Here is a 25,013-nt window from a genome sequence, read left to right on the forward strand (position 1 = left end):
GCAACTGAGGCAAGCGCACCAGGCACCCAGGCGAGCATCTCCTATGGGCACTTGCTCCTGGGGTTACCTTGAGAAAGCCTAGGCTCTCTCAGCAGCCAGTCTGACACCATGGACCTCCAGTGGCTGGCACCAGGCAAGCACTGTCCCTGTGGAGAGGGCTCCATTGTCCTTTAACACTAGCATTTGTGCTCAAGGAGCCCAGTGTCCCTTTTCAGTCCCCTCCTTTTTTGCTTGACTTTGACCCACTCAGGATACATTCCCTCTAGTCTCTGCCAAGTCCTGCAGTTCAGCCCCCACCTTCCTCTGTATCTGACGTATTAGCTTCATCTTTGAGCATTAACTTCCACACTTGTTTTGGGCAAAGATTTTGCTTTCATTAGCTAATTTCTTGAACCACTTTCACCTTAAGATAAAGTTGGTCATTTGTATCTGTAATTTATGTAATCATGAGATCATCCTAGGAATGTTTTAAGGTCTGTTAAACGAAGAAGCCAGGGTGTGACTGGCTGTGTTGTCAGCAGCAAAGCCTGGGAGAGAAGGCAGTGTTGCCTCCCTGTGGAGATGGTGGTGGTAGAGATCAGGGTCAGGGTGTCCACCTCTGCTCTTTTCAACTTGCTCAGCATCTTCCTGCCGGGGCTGCATTCTCTCCTGCCGCACCGCCTCCAGGAGGGACAGCAGCTGTGGAGCCAGAGTCTCAGCACAGCAGGATCAGAGGCCAGCTCTCTGTACCCTTTGCACTTAGGAGCCAGATTTCCTTAAAACCCCACAGAGTGCTTTGGGGACTTCTTTTTGTCAGGCTGCCTTCTGGTGAATGAGAGAATGTGTGAAAAGAAGCACCCTGCAAACTGCCACGTGCCCCAAACAGCTACGGAGTCATCCCCACTGCAGTTCAGCCCCCACACACTCAGTCATCGCTCTAGACTTGAATCATAGCAGGACGACCTCAGGCTTCTGCACGCGAGCTGCAGGGACATCAGCCAAGTCACAGACACCTGCTCCAAGTGCTCCTCCTCTCAGCAGAGGGCTGCCAGAATGACTGACACCCTGCTCTGCAACCTGGTCCCATCTCACCCTTGGTTCCCCTGCACAGTAACACTTTCTGGTAGCTGGGTTTGCTTACCATATTTATTACTCAGATTTCTGCTGCTCCCTTGGCTCCTGCTTTCTCTAACAAATATCTGTGCTGCAGTAGACACCTCCTGTCTTGTGTACCTTTGGCATTTTGCCCCAAAGGACGCGGATGCCCTCCACACACACCTGGCCAGCAGTACTGGAGACAGTGTTCGGGGGCGGGGGCAGAAGACTGAGCATACAGCCTTCACAAAGGGCCTGTTAAAACCACAGGAGTCGAGAGCCATCCAGAGGAAAACCTGACTTGGGCAGCTGATGGTCACTAGGGAGAGAGCCTTTTGGCCCCCAAAGTTTTGGGGCATTTTTCCCACTGTTCTGCCCCACCATCCCCTCTCAACTACTTTAAGAAGGTCTCTGAGCCACAGTTCATCGCAACTATCATTTATTAAAAAATATATGTCTCCTTGGAAGGAACACTGGTCAACCAACTAGTGTCATGCTTGCTTTGAATCTCTGCTTTTCTTCCCTGGGAGGGGTAGAGGGTTGAGCATCATTCAGACTACATCACTTCACATCAGAGAAATCAACAACATTCCCAGCTTACCCCCTCCTCACCAGAGTCATCATCGGCCACCACTTCACCCCTCCTGCCTTCAATCCAGTGCACTGCCCAGGGAAAGCTGCCACCCTTTCTTTACCTACACTCTGGGCCCCAGACTTTACACTTAGCCTAGTCATGCTGGTAGGAGAACTGTTAATAGATTGCCTAAGTTTGGATGGTAGCACTCAAAGCATCTTCAACATGTGTCGTTTGCAGTGGTTGTGACACAGTGGGCTAGGAAACAACAGGCTCAACCCTAGGGCTGAGCGTATCCACTCTCTCCTCCCCTGTGTTGCGCCTCCAGTGTGGAGCTGAGGGAGGTATGGTGGCTTCAAAGGAGCACAGGAGGGTGGCATGGGGCCTGAGCCATACCTGCTGCCTGCATCTGTGGTCAGAGAAAAAAAGCCCCTTGACCACAATCACCGCCGTATGACTCTGGGAAAAAGCAACAAAGCTTCACATCTCAACAGTAAGTGAATCTTAGCTCTATAGCTCAAACTGACAGCATTAAAAGTCTACTTTCTTCTTGAAGAAACAATAAGCTACCAGCTTTTACTGAGGGGGTGGGGTAGGTAGGGCATATGAAGCAGCTGTGGAAAAAACCCAAATCAAACTTTTCATCACGCGGCTGGCCAAGCTCAGGGCTCTCCCACTGTCCCAGCACAGGGCTGGACAGCAAGTGACTCCCCATCCCTGCCAGTGGGCCCCATGACAGGGCCTCAGCTGAGCCCAGCACGTCCCTGGCAGGTGAGTGAAGGGACACAATAGGAGCCCCGGCTCCTGTCAGTTCTCACCTGCTCCCCCTTCTGCTGATGGGACGGCCCAACCTGGGTCACGTAGTCTATCACGAGGTCCGGCTCTTCCAGAACATTATGAGCCTTTAGAACACAGTCAAATTGGATTCTACGCATTCACTTAAATAGTAAAAGTAAAATTTGGAAGAATGAAAAGGCTGACACAGTAGCACAACATGGTTTTGGTTTAACAGCAGCTTAAAAATGAACAAAAAGGAAACCTCTCATGCAGACACATCAGGTGGCATAAAACAATCAGCAATTTAATATGGCAGGAGCACCGTTAGCCATTCTCTGGCTCCCCACATGCGGGCCTGACTTGCCCCAAGGGCAGCATCAGCTCTTGGGTCACGGCTCCAAGCATCTGACCCCTGGGCAAAAGCCCTTTCTCACTGTCCTCTGGCTGATCCCTCCTAGAGAAAAGCCTAGCTCTCAAGGGAATGACCAATGTGGGTGCCCTCAGTCCAGCACTTACTACCACTTTCACTTCCTCCCCAACCAGTTGGGATATAAGATGCCATCTGATTAGAATATGAAAATTAAAGCATTTCTCTAATAACACAGTACCATTGATGAAGTCTCCATAGATTTTCTAGTCCAAATGCGTGTGAATATATATATATATATTATATGAGAGAGTATAATATATATATATAATAATTTCTATATATTTTATATAAATTACATATATATATCTATATATAAATAAGATACTTTCTGTCGCCATGACACCGCGCCATCCTGAGCCGCAAGGCCACATACAGATCGTAGCAAAGCCCGGGAGCCTCTCCTCATGTGGTGTGAAGGGCTCACTTCACAAGCCGCGCAGCCGTCCAGTCTGTCTTTCCATCAGTCCTCCTCTCTTCTCTTCTGCTTGGTTTTTATGAAAACAATGACTCTGATGGATTTGCACCTGTGCTAGTGCTTGGGAAAGGTTCATGCAGGCATGGGCACAGTCACATGATGAGTGAGATGGCATCATCCCAAAATTAAACTGAAACAAAACAAAAATTTAAAAAAACAGAACAGGACTAGAAAACTTAATTTTTGGACATATCTAAAAAAGGGGACAAGAACAGTAGTCATTTGTTCTCCCCGTGGGGACAGGAATGAAGAGGGAGGAGGGAAGAGGGACTTGATTTCTTCTGCTCACAAGAGAATGGTTGGAGGGGATTCTTCAGAGTTTTTCAGGGGATGGGACCCAAATGTAGTGCCCAGACTGGTCCTCAATGATTTGTTTGATTTTGTTATAAATCTCTTCCAGTGAGTCACCCTGTACAATGGCTGAAAAAGAAAACAGAATTATCATTATGGTCCACAGCAACCCCTCAAACCCTGACAGTCTGGTTCATCCCAACCAGCCCATAGTTCAGCCCAGCTTGTTCACTAGGTGGCAGTCCAAGAGCCTGGGGCGGTGGGGAAGCTAGCGGGCACTCAAGGCCCAGGGCCTGAAGTCAACTTGCTGAGACAGTGACACTGGGCGGCAATGAGTAGGAAAATGTGTTGCTCAAAAAAATGTTTACTGAGCACCCATTAGATGCCAGACCTTGCAGTTTGTACTGCTCTTGGCTGCCATAAGGCCAGCAGCTGGCAATTCTGATGCAGCCTCATTGGAAGATTTGGAAAATCCTGGTTATCCAGAGCAGGAGCTGCAAGTCACAATTTCTGGCAAGATGCAGTGCTCCTGGGGCCATCACATCTGCATTATGTCAGAGGTCAGCGCAGCAAACAAGGACACAGTGGCTGACAGAGAACGGAGCTCCAGGACCCAAGGTATGCGAGAACAGTTATGAATCCTGTGGCCAGCTAACCTTGTAGCATCACCAGCTAGAATTTACTCAGCACCAACCTGCATACATAGGTCACCATACTTCAAAAGGTAAGCAACATATTACACAGAAACCTTCCCAACCTTTTAGGAACTGCCCTTCTAAAGTAGGTGACCATATAAACATGCACACACATGTGTGCACACACTGACAGAGAACACCTGAACACCACACCAGGCAACCATCATCATCAACAAATGTTCACTCAGCACGTAAAACATGCAATCAGCCAATGCTGGATGGGGGAGCCTGGGGGGGCAGGAAAACAAACTAAAACAGGGAGCTACAGTCTAGGAAGACACGAAGACAGAATGCACAAAACAATCAAAGTGTTTGCTGATGATGGTTGAAACTATAAACTGGCTAAACTACTCTGGCTGGAGGGCACTCGAGTACTTTGGAAATGCTCGAGCTCAAAAGCAGCCAGAAACTGTGCCAGGCATCTAGGCCTCTTGGAAAAACCTCATAGAATAGGTGTCTGCCTGCTCCCACACCCAAGCTGCACAATGGGGAGACTTACCTGTGAAGTATTCTCCAAACTCCTGCTCCAGTTTCATGGCTTTGTCATAGATCTTATTTGCTTGTTCATATGTCTGCCTTCGGTTCATTTCCCTTCCAAAGATACAGAAGAACATAGTACCAAACTAGATTCTATGTTTTGATTAACATAAAGGGTTGCTCCAGGCCCCCTGGAAAGCTGCTTAGCTGCCCTCTGAGAACAGTAGTGGCCTAAGGCTCAACATCTTCCCCAAACTTCTAGGTCTTAAAGCTTAACTAGGGGCACAAGCATGAGGACACAAATCCAAAGGAGCCTCCAGTGAACAGAGAGGGACACAGACTTTCCACTGAGTACCCACTGGGTCTTACCCCTGCCCAACAAACCACTTGATTTTTCGTTGCCTTTCCAGAGCCCTCTCCTAGCTGAGAATCTCAGCAAATACTTACATAAGCGCTTCAATGGACTTGGGCTTGATGAAGATGGCAATGGGGTAAAGTTGCGACTGCTGCAGCCTCTTGATAGCATTGCCAGAAACATCTAATATGCAGTGCTTGCCCTGAAAAAGAAAGGACTGCCATCAGTCCACCTAGTCTCCATCTACCCATGGTGCTGACCCCAACATCCACCTGTGAGAAATGTGGGGCCACCTAGAGAGGCCTGGAAGATTCTACCTCTGAGGTACCCAGGCTCCACATTTGGCTCCTACTATCCAGAAAAGGCCACATCTGTAGATGCAGGCAGGGTGATGCTCTGGGGTGAGTTGCACAGAGGAGAGAGACATCTCCAACCAGGGGCTGGGAACATGCAGAACAGGCGTGGTTTTGGTCAGCACTGCCACTGGCTAGGCCATGTGCTGGAAGGATGAGGATCCATGCGGCATTCTGGCAGGAGCATTTCTGTGCCTCCCTTCAGGGGTAATTTTGTAGAGCGACCACTTCTCTCCTTACCCTCTCCGCAACTGCCCTCACTGACTGGATGCTGGTCCCATAGAGATTGTCGTTGAACTGGCCTGCCTCAATGAACTTGTTGTCCTGAATATCCTTCTCCATCTGTTCTCGGGAGACCACAAAGTGGTAGTCTTGCCCATCCACCTCATTATCACGCCGAGGCCGGGTAGTATCTGCAGGAAGAGAGGAAATGCTCTGTGGCACAAGGACAATGTGCCAAGCCCTCACGCCACCAAGGGCTGACTTGTTTGCCCCCCTGCAGGGCCCCAGAGTCACTCCAGATGAATGGGGCAAAGAGGCTGGGAAGAAGTTTCTCTTGCCTATATCTCTTCTAATCACCAGGTCTCACACACACAAGGAGCTATCTGCTTTAGCTTCAACTGGACCAGAAAGATGGGGTTTCCTGGGCCAAGATCTGGCAGAGAGATGGTGACAAATGTGGTACAGGAGCCAGCAAGCCTAACAAGCTGTCCCAGTGGGCTGGGACAGCTTTGGGGGAATATATGGCTGCCTAATCTCTTCTGGGGGGTTGGAAGTACCCTATTCCCAGAGATACCTAGAACCCAGCCGCAGGCCCTCTCCATAAAACATGAGAGCAACAATAATTCCCAGGACACCAACGCCTCCCTCCCAAAGACACCCTGGGCTCTCACGTGGTACACAGGATCCAAATTTATGTGGAAATTCCGAAATTAGGTCATCGTTGACTCTGTCCTTCATGGGGCCCAGGATGATGACAGGCCTTGCATAGTGAACTGGGGAGCGAGCATGGAGACAGTCAGTGAGGCCCTCACCAGACGGCCTGACCTCCCTCCTCGTCTGCCTAGAGCAATGAGGTGCTGGAGCCACTGCTCAGACAGAGCAGCACATCTTCAACCATTTTGCCTTTTAACTACAAAGACATCAAAGAGGCTTTAATTTGAGAATATCTAAGTCCAAGGCAAGTATGAAATCAGAGGCGTCTCCCTTTCCGACAGATTCAGGAGAAATCTGTGCATGGGCACCAACAGCTAAGCAAGGTTTTTCAGAGCAGCCATTGAAGAGAGGGACCAGAGCCTCTCTTTTAGCAGTGGCCACACACCCACTGAAATTGACCTTCGCCATCTCTCGTCAATCTCTCCTCTGTCTCCATGGCCAACCAGTTTGGGTCCCATTACTACCAGATTAGCTCAAAGGCAAGACTCTCAGAAGGGGGCTTACTTTCTTGCCGTGTCACTGGCTCATATGACAGAATAGCATCCTCCTGTCCTTCTGCAACAAAAATTGAAGACATGTTAGCACTTTATAATCTGCCTCCTTGTATCCTAATCTCCCTACAACATTCACTGCACCCCAACCTCTACCAGAAAACAGCCTTGTCAACTGGTTCTTGCTAACAATTGTGCCGTGGGCTTGTCTACTGCCTGCTGGAATGAAAGCACAGGAAACCATTCACCACCCCTGAGACAGGAGTCAGGAGTCCTCTTGTTCAGCAAAATATAGCTGAGCAAAGGAACATGACCCAGAAGCCATTAAGCCTCCACCAAAAACCACCCCAATGTCCCAGGACTCTTCTTATAGATAACAGTCAGCTCTGCTCAGTTGCCCTCTTGCTCCACAAAGAATCACAGGAAAAGCTTCAAGTGACGGAGACACACTGCCTGGGTCCCTCATCTGTAGGCAAGGAAGTCAGGGCACTCGTGTAGGTCCCCAAAGCTGCAGCTGAACTTTACCCTTTTTAGGGTCTGCCTATTTCCCTGCACTGGAAGAAGCACCCAGAAAAGTGGCACAAGGCTGGGCTAAGGTCCCCAGTGCCCTTTAAGAGCAGTACTGAGCCCTGCTCGTCCCACACAGGAGAGCTCCATCTATCCTAGCAATGATGAGGACTTCCTAAGAGTCACCAAGCAACTTGGTACTGGCTGCTGCTGCTAAGTCACTTCAGTTGTGTCCGACTCTGTGCGACCCCATAGACAGCGGCCCACCAGGCTCACCTGTCCCTGGGATTCTCCAGGCAAGAACATTGGAGTGGGTTGCCATTTCCTTCTCCAATGCATGAAAGTGAAAAGTGAAAGTGAAGCTGTTCAGTTGTGTCCGACTCTTAGCAACCCCATGGACTGCAGCCTACCAGGCTCCTCCGTCCATGGGATCTTCCAGGCAAGAGCACTGGAGTGGGCTGCCATTGCCTTCTCTGGGTACTATGTACTAGGAGGTCCCAAAGTGACTGGTAGCAGTGCTAGGGAAGGCAGCGATATTTGCATCAAGCCCTGGGATGCATTCTCAGGGCCTCTAGCTACAACTCCTAAAAGGCCAGTAGTCCCAAACTTCATGGGGTTTGAATTGTGGCTTCTCTGGCCTGGTCACAGGATTTCTGTAGGAAACCTGAGCTGTCACCTGGTCATTTAGCCCAGCAAAAAGGCAAAGATACCAAGCCTTCACCCAGGAGGTACTAGTGACCTGGAAAGGCAATTCAGGACAATATCCCCTAGGAGCCATTCTCCTTTTGGTCTCTGAGCAAATATGTGAACTGGCAGCACCTACAGCCCCAAGTGCCTACAGTAGGGATGCTCCTAAGTCAAGTCCTGGCCAGAAGTGCAGGGCATATATTCTCTCCTTTAATCCACAGCCTAAACCCCATCCCACAGGGACAAAATGGCCACAGCATTTCCAGGATCTCCAAGTGTACATGGCTAAAAGAAGCACTAGCCTCTGAACAGATATGGCAGCCATGCAATGCTGGAATGAGGATGGCTGGGACACGTGGTAGAGCTACATGCCATGGGGAAGAATGACACACACTTACTGGAACTGCTTTCGCTGTCACTGGTGTTGGATGTCACTCCCTCTGCAAGCCAACAAGAAAGAGACTCTGATTCAGAACACACCACTGAGAGGTCACACGCAGCACAAAACTCAAATGCTCCAAGAGCCGAATGCTGAGCTGCCAACCAAGTCAGGCCACGGGAGGCCTGCCACATCAGGCTACCAGCTGAGAGGTGCAGCTCCAATCCTGAGACCCTGGCCACCTCACACTTGTCCCCAGGGTGCTTTCAGTCTTCCAAGGCCCTCCATTATAGACTACCAGCTTCCATTCTCCATCTGAATCAAGAGAACTGACTTGGATGGTTTCCAAATCCTATCTCAGAATGCATCTCCCAATGCTGTCAATAGGAAAGGAAAGGCAGTGACAGTGGCAAAGAGGAGCCCAGTGAGCAGGCTGCTCTTGAATTTCCTCCCCAGATAGAACCCCTGAAGAACAGAATTGTGCGGTGTTTCAGGACTAGGGGGCTAAGCACTGGGCTGGATGAACAGTCACCAGGGAATGACATGTTGGCCATTTGGTGGAACCAACAGCCCTCCTGACATCGCTACCCGGAAGGAGGGCTTGGCCCCAGTGGTGAAAGGGGATGCTCCTCCATCCATGAAAAGACGAGAAAACAGAGACAACAAATGAAGAATACATGGAAGATAAGATGATCCTCTTGTCTCAGACTGTTGGGACCCACCCATATCTGAGTGGGCAGAGCAACTGTACTCACAGGAGGCACAAAGCACAGTTTGGCCCAAACAAAATGCACTACTCCCAAGATGACAGGCAAATGGAGATGAAACATGAACAAAACAAACCATGGAGTGAGGCATTGCTCGTTTCAGCCAAGATGACACTGTTCCAGACTGATATGCTGTGGCCCCCAGGAAAGACTGGCTGAGTCACCCATGCTAGCTCCTGAGTAACCCACGGAGGAAGCACCTTTACTCTCATGCCTTTATTATTCATGGAAGGAGAGTATCTGCTGAGAGAACCCGCCGGGCATGGCTGCATGTGTGCACACACGCACCTGTGTGCACAGCAGGGAGGATGAGGCCCTGTCATCTAGGTCCCTTCTTTTTTCAACTCTAAGATTATTTTCCAGAGGTGAGAGGATGGTCAGAGTTTTCTAAGCTAAAGCACTAAATATACATAGTCCATAAAACGCTCTTGAGATCCCCACCCACCCAGCCCCTTAGAGACGCTCTGGAGAGCCAGCCTGCACCATCTGCTGAGGGCCCTGAACCTGCTGGGACATTCCAGATGTTTGCTGGGTAAAGGGCTTCACAGCACTATCACCCCCTGTTTAGACAGACTAAAACAGCTAAATCTTAAGCCCAATCCTTTAGTGTTGTGTCACTGGGAGAAGATTACAGGGGGCACTGTTGAGGTACCCCTCACCTCAACAACAGGCTAGAGATGAGCTGAGTGGTCACCCCTGGAGAAGCACCTGCTGCCCCCCTCACTTGTAAGGTGGAATGCCAAGATAGCTCCACACCATTTCAAGGTACAAAAGGAAAAAACAGGGATGAATGACAGGCTTTTATTATGGTTGCAGGGATCCAGAGCAAAAGTGTGACACTCAGAGCCACTTCTACTTCCTCCTGTGGTGGCATCCATCCTCACAAACTCTCTCACTGCCGTCCCCTCCACCCAACCCCACGTCCCGTATAACCCCAACCCCAGCATCTCCACTCATGCCAGAAATACAGTTAACAGTATGTAAGTTTGACTTACTCAGGTTCTTTGCTCCATAATAATCGTCACTTAACCCAGGGAAGTCCTAATTTCACAGACAGCAGAACAAAGAGGGAGGGAGGGAAGAAGGGAGGGAGGGCAGGAAAGAATTGGGGAGAAGAAAGAAAATAGAGAAAAAAGACAAGGGGAAGGAAGAATACAGAGACAGGTGAGCATCAGTGACAGAGTATGAAATACCACGAAGACCTATAGCTACAGTGAGGTTAAGAACTTTGCTACAGGAAGAACGTCCCGGGTCAGATAAAATGCCTGGACTTCATGCTGCCCAATTTGCTGCCAGAAGGCCTCGGAGTGAATGACCTCTTTGAGGTGGTCTAGAGCCTACACGGGCTGACAAGACAGACAGGTGACTTACCAAGGCTTGGAGTACCTGCTTTGACTAAATTTGTAGTTACAGAGCCATTTCTGCTTTGCCCCTGAAATCATCATTTCCCTCTGAAGGTGAATGAAAAATCAAACATCTATGTGTGGTAGAGAGGCAGGTACCATAATCATCATCCCAAGGAGCTTCCCAATACTGACTTGCTCTGTCCAAACCCTTCAGGGAAAGCTTCATGCAGTCTGAGGTGTGGCCTTCCAAGCTGACATGAGTTGTGCAGACCACAGGGGATGAGCTCAGCTTCTGAAGAATAAGCACTAGGCAGTTTCAACTCTTACCCGACAGCCAGTTCCCTCCCCCATTCAGCTAGGCCACTCAACAGTGAACCCTCATAGGTTGGGCTCAGCGGGTAACTTTTGGAATCTGCACACACACACAACTGTGGCGCCCTCACCTCAGGCCTCTATCTCAGATGGCCTTCTTATTGAGCTCCCCAGGACTGTGAGCCCTAACCTCTATCGGGACAAGGGCACCCCTGTAATCTACCAGCTACCACCCCAGACCCACGTATCCCATGACCACGAGACACGCTGGCCTAGAAAAAGGACATTCCCTTCCAGAACTAGTTTCCTGCCATCCCAATAGCCCAGGACAGAGGTTTACAATTCACCATGAGCCACGTGAGAAACATTTCACCAGCCTGACCTGGTGTTTAAGGTTAGGGTGAGAGCAGTTAATTTCTGAGGCATATGGCAGAAAAAGAATATTTCTCAGCATTGCAAGTTAACTTAGCCCAGCTTTATGGCCTTTTCTACCAAACCAGTTTTGTGTTTCTTCAATAAACCTTTATTTGGACAATGCTAAGTAATTCCTGTTTGGTGTCAATTCCTTTTAGCACAAGGATTTTATTTTGAAAGGTGGCTCTGTAATCACTCTGGGAAGACAGTTGAGTCTGTTAGAGCCATGTGAACATTCTGTGTGCGTAGGCACATGCGTGTGATTCAAGAACTCGGCCCAACTCTGAGTGTCCAGATAAGAAAAGGCTCTTCTCTTGACACAGATGAGCAAAGATAAGGGAAAGAAAACACAAGCAAAAGAAGCCGGGAGAGCAACACTGAGTCCCTAGACTTAATTCTCTTGAAAAACCATTTTCTAAACTTGACACAGTAGCTGGTAACTGCTCATCAGCACCAGAGCAGAGCTCAGCCTGGCACTCCCAACACTAGTAGTGCCGGGACTTCCCACTGGGCCCCCCTGCAATCACTTCTACCTCAGAGCCTCCAACATCCTTTCAGAAGGAAGAGTTGGACAAAAAAGACCCAACGTCACCCTGTACAGACCAACTTCTACCCTGACTCTGCAAATACGCAGGTACACACACATAAAAACATGCATGCACACAATGGACGGATGGACATGCATGTGTGCATATGCACACACACACACAAAACACACTTTCCCAGTCTTCAGTGCAACTGAGGCAGAGAGGGTGGGGCTGTGGGTGGTCTGCTCTCTGTTCCCTGCTGCTACTTACGTTCCTGTCCGCTGCTCTCCTGGGCCATGTTTTCTTTGCTCTTGTAAAATGGAAACTTTCGAGAGAGGCGGAAACTCTTTTTACGTTTCGTTTTGATCGACTGTGAAAGAACATGAAGATGGAGGGGAAGGACAGAAGAAAAAAAAAACAGAACAATGGATTTTAAAGCATGCAAGAAAAACTAAAATGGAGACAATGGTGAGCTAAATAAAAGACCACCTCTCACAAATGGAATCTATGAGATTAAATGAAAGTTGATGTAAGAGGAAAAATTATGTTTACAGAAAAATGTTGTAGGGATGTTAGAGGTTTCTACCTAATCCAGACTCACAGCACTCACTGGTACATCCTAAATGACAAAGGTCACTGTAGCCTCCTGGACTCATTCCCTAAGGTGCCACTGATAAACAAAGAGCCATCTACTCCATGTCTCTCTTCCCTCTACTGCTCCGGAAGTTCTTTGGCCTGCGAAGCTCACAGAAGAAAAGGGGTGAATGGATAGAGCCCTCATGCTTTGTTTGGTCTGGAGGGCGGTCGGAGCTCTGAGGCTGGCCTTCCTGGCTGGATGATGAAGCCAGGCTCTATTCAGGGTCCCCACAGCTCCAAAAGGGTCTACAGCCAGGGAGATACCCACAAATGGTTTCATATGCCCCAAGAAAGACAGCCTTCCAGACAGTGCAACTCCAATACATCTTTAGGAACCAGTTACCCAGCTGAGAGGAGTAACCCTGGCTGTAGAGTTTGGGTGCCCCCTTTCTCTGCTTTCTGAAAAGCAGTCAGTGTTCTGATAGGACACAGGCAGCACCCTGAAAAAGAGATATTCTTTTGTGCTCCCCAGTTCTCTTATCCACCAAACAGATTTCAAGTTTCTTATGCCTCTTTACATATGGCTGACTTCCTTGGGGATCCCCACTTACCCTGTTAGATTCAATCATCCCCGTCCTGGCATGAAACTTCACGGTTTTCAATCGAGCCCTTTCTTTCTTTTCCACCCTGTGTGGGAGTGAGAAAGAAGTCCTATTACTGCCAGTGCATGGTCTCAGCAGCCATCTTTGGTTCACTGAATCATAATCATGTCCTGAGCACCAATTCAACACCAAAAAGGAGTAATAATGCACATCCACTGCTTTCAAGCACTTATAGTATAATAGGTAAAAAAGAAATCAATACCAGGAAGAGGGTAAAGAAAGCGTCTCTCATGATCATAACAACTCACCTCTTCTTACTGGGGATCACACCGATTTGCTCACTTTCTCCATGTGGTGTCACCAGTCTCGCCTGCCACCACTCATCATCAGATGCATTAATGACGTGTAGAATGTCACCATAGGAGAAGCTGAGGCCTTGGCTTGGCAGGCAGCTGTCCCGAGTCCGGTCATAATCAAACAAGGCCCTGGAAACGAAGAGTGAAAGATGAAGTTGTTGCCTCAACCCTAGATGGATGGAAGGGTGGTGGAGGATGGTGGAGGAAGGCCAACCCAGAGTCAGCACAGACCCAGCAGCCTTATAGCAGACCGGAAGGAATCCTGTGGGAGACTGCATCCTTCTTTCAGTCTTGACAATGTAAATATTCTATTCTCCCAGCAAGTTACATAAGGGAAAAAACAAAAATCTTTCATGACTCCCATCTCCTCCCAGCTTCTGGACACAAAGTGAAAGTCCAAAGCAGAACACCCTTGCTAGTCTTCTCCCTCAGACACATCCTCCAGAAACAATTTAGCTCTGCCAATGGGCTGTCTCAGTTTATAACAAATCTTCAAAAACTACTTGAAAATAGGACATAAATGTTAACTACAATCCCAAGCGATGAATGGTAAATGATGAAGAAATACAAAAGTGAAAATGCCCTGGGTTCTGTAGCAACAAAGCTAAGGCTGATGTTGACCCACACAATGATAAACTTGACAGGGTCTGTATAAATAAGTCTCCCAATTCAGTTTCTTTCTCTCTCTCTCTCTCATGTATAGGAAAATGGAAGCTCGAGAGGAAGAATAATTTGACTGAGGTCACACACCAAACTAATCTGGGATAGAACCCAAGTCCTCTGACAAGACACGTGGAATAAAGATTAAATGGGAAGGTAGGAGAAGGTGGGAAGAGAGCTATACCATCTCTTGAAAAAAAAAGGTAAGAGACCAGCTAGGTTGTAAGTGAGTGTTATGGAAAACGAGCTTAGAAATAAAGATCTGGGGCAAATTTTGGAAGGCCTTGAACAGACCTGATCCAGTGACCTCTGAAGATCTGGGAGTAAGGAAGTGACACATCAAAAGAGCCTTAGAAACATTAATCTGACCTCATATATGATCAGATACTGGGAAAGGGGGTAGATTTGAAGGCAAACTTAAACCAAAGCTACAAGCTCAATCCTTCAGGACACACCGCTGACTCCTGCTCTGGAGAAGCTGGTACTTGACAGCAGAGCTCTCCTGCTCAGGGAACAAATCCATCTACATGAAAGTATCTACTTTTCTCCTCCTCTGGATCTCTCCTCATATGGAGTCACCACAAACAGGTGAGTGAGAAGTTTGTATTTTTCTACTTGCAATCTAGGCTGTCTTCATATTCTCTGTTAACACCTTTACACACACAGCCGAGCAGAGTTCCCAGAACTAGTTCCAAGACTTAAGACTTCTACCTGCAGTACGGTGGTATGTGGCTCAGCTGGAAGCTGCAAAGGAAAACATACTATTTCCCCCTGTGCAGGCCAGCCCAAATGAAATGGAGAAGGTTGTAAAACTGTGGAGTGTGAAATACTGTTGTTGCTGTTTAGTCACTAAGTCATGTCCAAATCTCTTGCATCCCCATGGACAGTAGCCCGCCAACTTCTTATGATGCAATCCTTAAGAAATCATTGTCAGATTATTTGAAAATGAAAATACCTGAACTTTGACAAAAGACCTTTGTGTGTGCATGCTCAGTCATGTCTGACTCTTTGCGACCCCATGGACTGTAGCCCACCAGGCTCCCCTGTCCATGAAATTTTCCAGGCAAGAATACTGGAGTGGGCTGCCATTCCCTTCTCCAGGGAATCTTCGTGGCTCAGGGATTGAACCCAGGTCTCCTGAATTGCAGGCAGATCCTTTACCACTGAGCCACCAGTGAAGCTCTCAGAAGACCTTTATCTCCCTCAATTTACACACTCAAAGCAATAAGGAGAGAGGCCAAGGTCAGCAGGTTAAGGAGGCACTCCATCCCTGAGGTTCTTTCTGGGCTTTGTGTGACAGAATCAAATCTGAATGCATTTACACTGCATTCGAAACTGAGTGTCCTAAAGCAAGGAAGGTATTCTGTCAGAGGTTCCTCTGAAGAGATGCAAGGTAAAGACCTTATCCTAAGTGACAATGAGAAACACTAAATGTCATTCTGAGCTTCAAAGACTAAAACAAATGTAGTAAGGAAAAGAACAGAGCTTGGATTCAGAACAAATCAGTTTGGAGAGGGAAAGATGTTTAAATGAGTTAGGAGAGATTAGGATGAGGTTCTAGAAGATTAGAGGGGAGAGTTTACCGGTTATAAGTTTAAAACATAAAAGGGACAATCCAATATATATTTTAGCACCTCACAGAACTATATTGATGTTTGGCAACAGCAGTAAGAAGCTGAAGTACATATGGTAAAGTGGACATAAACGTTTTGTGGATGAGGAATCCAATTATTGGTTATTGATTAAACATCTGAGATTTAAATAAAACTAAAAGGCCGGTTTACTTCTAAGATGAATTTCAGACACTTTACAATATTAAAACACATAACACAAGCTAAGTAAAAACCAAATAAGTACAGATCCAAGGCAACAAGAATGCCAGCAGTTCCCACTGCAGTGTCAGGAATGGAACTGTTTGACTTGTTTTTTAACCACAGGCATGTGTTCCTTTTACGACTTTCAAAAAATGTAAGTCAATTTTAAAAGGAACTGCTTTCAAATGTTTTAGGTGTTTCTTTTTCTTTTCTAACATATTTCTAAACAACTGCTTCTTCTTGTTTGTTTTGTTTTTTATATTTTAGGCATTATGTATTGGTTTTCTACAGCACTCACCCATCCTTTTTCCTCTGCTCTCCCAACTTAGTTACATCACATTTTTTTGGTTAAACAATATTTAATTTTACATCATGATGTAAGTGGTGTTCATAGATGACTACCCCTTTCCTATAAACTTTTTCTATTTTTTTTTCCTGGTGGAAATAAATACCTGATTTTTTCATTTGACTACATTTCTACGTCTGTATTGTTTTGTAGCTGTTATTTAACACATAGAAAGCTATTTAGATTTACTATTTCTGTTACAATATTTGAAAGCAAGTTAAAATATTTGAAAGCAATTACCTTTGTGTAGCAAGAAAAGGGGTAAATAGGCAAGGGTTTTTTTGCATATGCTATTGTAATATTTGAGATTTTTAATTATCTATATACATTAATTTCATTAAAAATTAATATAAGCTCATTATAGAATATCTGAAAAATAGAAAGCCTAAAAAAAGAAAAATCACATTTAATGTATCTTAGAAGTAACTCTTCATACTGTTGTGGTATAATATTGTATAATAAACACACAAATCAAAAAACCACATATTTCACTAAGTTAAAAACATGCTATGCATACACTATTTTGCAACCTTGGTTATCACTTGAAATTGTTTCATTAATATTGGAAATATCATTGACTATTTTCCAAAACTAATATTTTAAATGATGATACAACAGCCTATTCTTAAGGATATCCATTAAGAAAATATTTATCACCATCTAACATGACCAGATACCACTCTTCTAGGCACTTTTAAAATAAGAAAAAAAAAAAGGCACAGGGCAGGGAGGAATCAATAAACCAAACATCTGACTTAGTCATTTACTTCAGATGAAGAACATGTTTGGCTCTAAGTTCCCTGGGAAACAAGGAAAAAAGTTAACTTCCCAATAAAATGTGGTACCTGCATTCTATCTCATAAATTTGTGAATGAGCAATACTGAACAACAGAATGGACAATGTCTTTTTTAAACCATGATTTTGTGAAAAACATAGCAGCACAATAATTGTATTTGAAATTCTGAACTACAATATCATTCTCAGTTGAGAATGTAAAAGGTGAATTAACAAGAATTTCCTTTTCTATCAATTGGAACTGCAAATGAGTACAGAGCTTTGTAGAACATCAAAGCCTCAAAGGTCATTTCATCCCACTTGCTATCTAAAAAAGAAAACCCCTTTGATATTCTCTAAATTTCTTTTCAGTGCAAGCATTTAATGAGTCTCAGTCTTTCCTAGGTCTTCTCTACCAGGCTAAACATTCAAAATTCCTTCAACAGTCCTTCCATTGTCGTGATCTTGCTTTGTTTTCCAAATCTCTTCCTGCTGAAATTTTGTTTGACTAAGAGCTGGAAAAGTTCCTCACAAACAATGAAAATCAGTCCCAGAGATGCACAGGGCCTCATCTAGAGTTGTTTGGTGGTCAACTCAGACCAGGGCTCTTAAATCTCAGAAAAATTCTGTGAGGTCTAAGTCAAGGTCACGTTTTTTAACAAGGAAAAAAAAGCTAACTGTCCACTTGGCTCTGTCTGGAAAATACCTTTCTTCCATTATTTACATACTCACTGACTTTAATTGGCAGCACTGTGTTTGATCGACGGGAGATGCAGAAGCAAATTCAGTCTTGGCCTTGTACTGTGTGTTATAGTGAGAGGCACAGGACAGGACAAACCAAGGCCTCGAAGTCTTTGGAGGAGCATAGGTCATATCGAGCTTGGGGAATCTATGAGGAAGTGCTGACTTTTGAACTGGGCCTCAACAGGGTTCAGATTTCAAAAGACAGCGGCGATAGGGAGAGGCCCTTCCGGTGAGACGGAACAGCATGAGCAGAGACTCAGAGGCAAGCAGCCCAGGATGTGTGCTGGGGTCACCAGTATCCACGTTTGGCCACATGGCAGGGCATTAGGGAGAGCAGCAGGCCAGGGCCTGCCTGTGGACAGCCTGGAGTCCAGCTAAGGAGTCTGGCATTCATTTAGGAGGCCTTGTGTGACTGACTTCATTGCCTCTGCTTTCTTTTTTTTTTTTAAGATCATTACTGGGCTAAATGGAAGGCAATTCACTAAAAGAACAGGCCTGAGTAGTAAAGTGAAACCACCTTTCAAATGACATACATTTCATGTAAAGGAAAAAGTATGTAAATTAGCCCTAGCCCTTAATAAACTTTGAAAAAATATCGACTACCTACCTAAGATCTTTAAGAAGCATGCTAAACTGTAGCCATCTAGCAGTAACAGTCTCTCTTATCAACAGCCTAGAAACATAAGGAAGTGACAGGGATTGGCACCTTGTTAGAAATGCTTCCGGTCAGGCTTGGTAAGAGGATCAAAGGGCACCTTTCTCTACAACAAGAATATATCCTCCTGCCTGCCCCTTTTTATCCTTAGGGCAAGCACTCGGGAAAATCAAATGCAATAACATACCACCCCCTTTAAATCAGACTAAACCACTGTTCCAGAGCCAAAATTCCTACACATGCAGAGCCCAGATGACACAGCAACCAACCTTTCCAACCTCTGACTCAAACCAAGGATGAGCAGGAAGGAAAATGCAACACCTATATATCTCTGGACACCGAAAGAAAGACCATAATTAATGATTCTGTCACCTTAGTCCCATCTCATGTGTGAGCTTATTGACAAGAGATTGTGCTGGGAGACTAGAAACCTCAGCAACTCCTTACCTTTTCTGGTCTAAATAAAAAGAATTTCATGGGGGTCTCCAAGTTAAGGACTGATCAGGTCAGAAGGAAACACTACATCAGGAGAGAACAAAGCTTATGAAAATATTATCATCCACAGCCTAAGAACACAGCAAGTGGTCTACATAAAAGATTATTCTTCAGCCCTGGATATGTCCATGCACCTCAGTGAAGCAAAGGAGAGCCACTTGTCAAACATCACGGCCAGGCCAAAAAATACTGACTTGTCTTTCAGTTCAGTTCAGTTGCTCAGTCGTGTCCGACTCTTTGCGACCCCATGAATCGCAGCACGCCAGGCCTCCCTGTCCTGACTTGTCTTAAGAGCAGGTAAAGAGCATGTTCCAGGGAAAATGTGGCACATAAAAACAGAAAGCAGGCAATGAAGCCACCTTCTGGAACCACATCACACCAGCACAAAAAGCAGATGCTCATTTCCTAGGGTCTGCAGGTTGGAGTTCCCAAGCTAAGTTTCAGCACATCAGCTTTAAATGCCACTGCCTGTGACCCCATGGATTGTAGCCTGCCAGGCTCCTGTCCATGGGATTCTCCAGGCAAGAATACTGGAGTAGGTTGCCATTTCCTTCTCCAGGGGATCTTCCTGACCCCATGGGTTCACAAAGGGTCGGGCACGACTGATCAACTAAGCAGCAACAACAACAAGAGCTGCCTACAGGGATGATACATGCGCTCCGGGGGACTTTGCCTAATCTTCCTCTCAGCTGGGACCTCACTGCCAAGAGGGAAAGCAGGAACATAATCAGCTCAAAGTAAACAGATTACTAGGCCCAAAGTCTCTGCAGTTTAGGTCCTAAATTTTAAACTTTGGGTCTGAAAGATCCAGAAAAAGCAAAAGCATCTGGCCCAGTCGCCCCTGTGTTGGGGAATAGGAATGCAAAGAAAATGACAGGAAACTGGTCAGGCAGGTTTCTCAGAGCAAACAACAGCACTTCAGCCTCAAAGGCAAGTAGCTGCTTCCGTGTGCTCACCTAGTAGTGTGACCACCTCTCTGCCTTTGGCTCCAGCCATCTGCCTGGCCTGGGAGGCTCTGCATGTCCCCTTGAAGTTCCCAAGCTAAGTTTCAGCACATCAGCTTTAAATGCCACTGTGTTTCCTAAGGAGAAAGCATCGTCAAAGGTCTTGAAATATATGTTGTTTTAAGTGGTGATCTTTCAAATAGTATCCCCTAAGAGATGCCCACTAACTTCCCTGGAAGTTCAGTGGTACAGAATCTGCTGCCAATGCAGGCAGCTCCTCCCAGGCATAACCCAAGTCCCACCCTTGTCTGTGACTGTGCCCACTCCAAATTTCCTTCTTCCAAATTCGTATTATGTATTTAGCAGTGATCTTTCTTAATATTTTCTGTTTATTGCTGTTTCATTCTTGTAGTTTTTTAATCTCTCATATTATATCCCTTTGGGGGATATAAACCATCAGCCCTTTGAGGACTAAGGCCATGTATGATATTTGTGAATGGCGATTAGACCAAGTTGGGGTAGGGAGCACAGAATACCCTCCCAGTTACCACCCCACAACAGGTTCTTCCATGAAAGTGAAAGTGTTAGTCACTCAGTCGTGTCCAACTCTTTCTGACCCCATGGACTGCAGCCCACCAGGCTTCTCTGTCCATGGAATTCTCCAGGCAAGAATACTGGACTGGGTTGCCATTTCCTTCTCCAGGGCATCTTCCCCACTCAGGGACTGAACCCAGTCTCCCACATTGCAGACACAGTCTTTACCATCTGAGCCACCTGGGAAGCCCCATGTTCTTCCATAGTATTGATATATCCCTCCCATACCAGTTGGGAGATTCTGCTTTCTTCCTCTGGTCAGTGTTATGGGCTGAATATTTGGGTGCCCCACTTCCAAGTTCATATGTTGAAGCCCTAACCCCTAATGTGATGGTGACTGGAGTTGGGGCCTTTGGGAGGTAACTAGGTTTAGATGAGGTCATGAGGGAGGGATCCTCATCCTAACATTACTGCCTTTATGAGAAGAAGAAGACAGGAGAGACCTGGATCTCTCCTCAGAACACACTCAGGAAAGGCCATGTGAGGACACAGCAAGAAGGTGGGGCGAGTGGGGGGCTCACCAGAACCTGAATTTGCCAGAACCTAGAACTTGGGACTTTTCAGCTCCAGAACTGTGAGAAATATATGGTTGTTGTTCAAGCTACTCAAGCCTACGGTATTTTGTAGTAGTTGCCCAAGGTACCTGAGACAGAAAGTACCTGATAAATGGCACATATTACTTAAAAGTTGAGCAGCCCCTCCCTTGCCTGGTCCATCTAAAGGATACACAGAGAGCTATGCAGCGGCAGTAATTCATCATCCCTTGATCTTAGAGTGAGAGTCAAAGTTTCTAGCAGCTTCTGAAGAGCAACTCAAAACCCCAAACTTGAGTACTTAAGTAGACACAAGATGGGCCATCACAAGAGGAGCGAATGCAACTGGCAGCCAGTCAGGAGTCCCTGGCACATCTCGAAGAAGGGAACATGGAGAACAGGGAAGGACACTGTTCTCCTCAGCCCACTTCAGGGTCTCAGGCCTTAGAATGCAATTATGAAGTTAGAGAAGCATTCACAGGTTCATGATGTGTAAATATTCAAGGTTCATAGCACCTGTTGGATCAGCTGAGGTGATGATGTGTCTAGGACTGGTGTCTGGGGTATACGACAGGCAATTCCAGAATCACTGATACATGAAACTGTCCCATCTTCTGGTAGCCCCCAACACTATATAAATTCTTGTTGCTTTTTAAGATGCAGATTATCATCACTTCCAATTGCATCAGATAGTGAAGCCTGTCAATATTATACCTTGTTGGCATCTTAATCCACAACTGAAACTCATTAATGAGCAAGACAAAGTTGGACCCCCTCAAGCATAATCCTGGGCTAAGCACAGAGTAGCGTAACAAATGCTTGTTAACAAGAAGGAGCGTCTTCCAGCTTTCTTTGATGACTCTCACACTGTTTCTTGAATCAGGACTACAGATAGGGCATGATTTCCTTCCGAGAGGGGGAAGAAGGCTGGGATGGCAGATGGCCAGCCAGAAGGCCAGGACTCCCAAAATGCCTGATGCCGTCCAGTGGCTGCATAAGAATGTAGCCAGGTTAACAGGAACAGACTTTCAAAAACTATTTCCACAAATGTACTATCAAACCTCTTGGTAATCTTTGGAGGACAAGGTCTTTTGCTTATTTATGAAATTAATTAATTAAATATGAACATAGAACTTGGAGGTCTCTGGAACACTGAACTTCCCTGTGTCTTTTTACTACCTTCACATCAGAACAGCTTGAGTTAAACCTGACCTGGTCACCCTGACCCTGAGCAAAAGGCTGGAGAAGCATATTTCTATGGACTTTTCCAGGATGGAAGGCAAATGAACCAGAAGAGCAGAGGCCCCAGACTGGGCACAAAGAGGGCCTCTGTTCACCCTGTCTATACTATTTAAGAGATGTTTTTAGTATGGTGAAGGGTGGGAAAGGCCTTTCCATTAAGTCACTAGTGACTTTAAAACCAAGTCTCATTTTCCAAGCACTGTTATCTGTCCTTTCTCCTGCTGACTTGCTCCACAAATCTCATTTCCCCTGTCATCGGTGCAGTTGTAGCTCCCTAGGGCTTCACCTGCTACAGCCTTGGTGCAGCTGCAAGAGAGTGGTATTTGCTTCAAAATAGTTTTGCAAGCCCATGCACATGAGAGGAGGATAGAGACTCGGGGGAAGGGAAGGGAGGAGGCTCATGTCAGAAGGGGAAGCAATAGAGAATAGAATTAGAGGTGAAACTCCCATGAAAAGGGTTCCTTACTTTAACCACCTGCTGCACACTATCTTCTGTGTGGATGGTAGGCTGCTGGAGGGCAGGAACCACTTCTCCTGCTTCCTTGACTCTACCCCCTCAACCACACTTAATTTCTCAACCCTGTGCTTTACTGCTTTGCATATAGCAGGAGTTAAAGTAAGCATTATGCTCAGTTTTCAAGTGAAACAGAAATAAACGTCTATTGTGACAAATAAGTCATCATTCCTAAGTATTATGATTACTTGTTAAAAATAATTTCCCCAAAGCTGGTGAATCCAAACTGATAGGAGAGGAGCCTAGGAATCTGTATGTTTATTAGCATGCCAGCTGATTCCTATCAGTAAGTTTGGGAACTGCTGAGAGAACCATATTCTGGTCAGAACAACCAGGTTCAAATTCCAGTTTTGGAACTTCTCAGCCATCTAACTGGAGTTTCAGTTTTCTTACCTGCAGAATGAGAACAATACCTACTGTGTAGCATTATTAAAAGAGACTAACAGAGGTCCCAATGCAGAGCACGTATTCCCTAAATGTTTGTTCCCCTTCATCCTGAAGACACTGGGAACTACTGAAAGCCTCTGAGCAGATCATTAGCTTCAACATGCTCTGCAACCCCAGACAAATGGCTGCCCAGCCTCTTTCATAACACCTCCAGTGACAAAGGATCATATTTACTATCTCCAAAAGCAGTCTATTCCATTTTCAGACAGTTTTAATCATTAGCTCTTTCTTCCTTATGTAGAACTGAGATCTGCCTTGGGTGACAGAACAAATCCAATCCCTTTTCCACATGATAGGGTGATGCAATTAATTAAGATAAGGACAGTGAGGAGGAGTAGGTGTGTGTATGTGGAGGGGAGGGGTCCATTTGGAACACACTGCTTGTTTGAAGCACTGGGAGGGCAGCACCAGGCACATGTCCAGCAAGTGGTTGATATGCAGGTCTGGAGTTCAGATTCAGTAAAGGGATCAGAGTTGTCATTTACATGATGAAAGAATTTGAAGCTGTGAAAATAAATGACACTGCTATCTGTGGGGCAGAGCTAATTAAAGGTATTGAAGAATGGTCAGCAAGGTAGAAAGAGAGCCTTTAAAGAAGAAAACTGGTAAATTCATGAAAAGTACTGTGGTGAAGAGGTCAGACCAATGGCAGAGAATCATTGAACCAGTCACCCCAAAAGAGTTGGGCTTCTGCCCCTCCAGAGTCTTCTGGAGTTGCTTGGGACCACACCATCATGCTGAAAAGCAAATGCACACTTCCTTTCCTACTGAGAGACAATTTGAAGAAGTAGCAGCAGCAAGTACAGACGACTGCAACATTTTCCAGCCTGGATGCTAAGACTGATTTCTCCAAATAAGGCTTCTATGCTTCTATCTTTGGAGAAACACTGCTTAGTATAGTCCCTCCTGGAGATTAAAGAACAGTAAAGAACCCTATCTCCCTCTGTTTAATCCTGCATTTGCCCAACTTACTGAACCACTGATTTTTCACACAATACTTAACATCTTGAGGAACCAGTGTTTCCTGGCACATAATTTGGCAAATCTGGTCAGCAGAAGAGAGACAAGACAATAGTTTACAGGACTGTTGGTATCGAGGGAAATTTTTTTTCTTTTCAAAAATGGAAGGAACTTGAATATGTTTAAATGCTGAACAAAAGGAAGCCACTGTCAAGTTAAAAAAAAAAAAAAGGCCAAAAACAGGCACTAGAGTGAGCCAGGCTCCAAGCTTTGGTAGAGGGTTAGCTTAGCGAAATACCTTAGCTCACTACTCTGACCATAAAATATTATTTCCCTTGATGAATTCTAGTGATTACAAATGTTCACTATTCTAAACCATATTTACTTTCCTCTGAGGATACAGATGTTATCTAGATAAGGTTAAGAGCAGATGATATAAACTGTATAAACTGCTTCACTAGAAACAGAGTGCAGCCTCCACCCTTCTCCCCAGAGTCAGACAGAATGTGTCCCTTGCTAGGACCAGAGAAGGGTGTTCCAGGTCTTGTAGGTCGGGAGCTGATGCCCCACTCCCCCTGCCCAGGCAAGGACAGCTCTAGCGCAGGACAGGCAGAGAGGGGAAATCTAAAAATAAAGCTCTCCAAAGAAACCGTCTTGCCTAAAGAGCAGCTTCCCACGCACACTGGAGTGCCACATCTGCGGGGGCTGGAAGCACAGGAATGGAACAATTCTGACCAAGTCACATAAGTATTACCCTTTTGAGGGAGGCAACAGCACATATGAATCCCCCCATTGGCACCCCAATGTCTAGGCTGCAGACCCAGAACAAGGGCTGAATGACAGAAAACAGGAGACTGAAAAGACCACCAGTGAGTAGCCCAGCCTTCCT

General features: G+C 46.0%; 1 protein-coding gene across 7 annotated transcripts in view; it reads right to left on the bottom strand.

Annotated features, from left to right (window-relative positions):
- Positions 1 to 1,496: 1,496 nt before the first annotated feature.
- DLG3 (discs large MAGUK scaffold protein 3) overlaps positions 1,497 to 25,013 on the bottom strand; it is a 53,858-nt gene continuing 30,341 nt past the window's right edge. For 3 of the 7 annotated variants that reach the window (XM_070784558.1, XM_019956204.2, XM_019956206.2), the window contains 10 exons: positions 13,354 to 13,530; positions 13,055 to 13,130; positions 12,138 to 12,237; positions 8,521 to 8,562; positions 6,942 to 6,992; positions 6,395 to 6,496; positions 5,742 to 5,914; positions 5,241 to 5,350; positions 4,816 to 4,907; positions 1,497 to 3,750 (listed from right to left, as the gene is read on the bottom strand). In XM_070784558.1, the coding sequence (XP_070640659.1) occupies positions 3,644 to 3,750; positions 4,816 to 4,907; positions 5,241 to 5,350; positions 5,742 to 5,914; positions 6,395 to 6,496; positions 6,942 to 6,992; positions 8,521 to 8,562; positions 12,138 to 12,237; positions 13,055 to 13,130; positions 13,354 to 13,530 (1,030 nt within the window). In that variant the 3' untranslated portion in view covers positions 1,497 to 3,643. Of the gene's footprint in view, positions 3,751 to 4,815; positions 4,908 to 5,240; positions 5,351 to 5,741; positions 5,915 to 6,394; positions 6,497 to 6,941; positions 6,993 to 8,520; positions 8,563 to 10,263; positions 10,310 to 12,137; positions 12,238 to 13,054; positions 13,131 to 13,353; positions 13,531 to 25,013 lie in introns of all 7 variants that reach the window. The other 4 variants (XM_070784560.1, XM_070784561.1, XM_070784559.1 and 1 more) reach the window with 4 other exon arrangements.

Source organism: Bos indicus, chromosome X (genome assembly GCF_029378745.1).
Source record: "Bos indicus isolate NIAB-ARS_2022 breed Sahiwal x Tharparkar chromosome X, NIAB-ARS_B.indTharparkar_mat_pri_1.0, whole genome shotgun sequence".
In the NCBI taxonomy this organism is placed as follows: Eukaryota; Metazoa; Chordata; class Mammalia; order Artiodactyla; family Bovidae; genus Bos; species Bos indicus.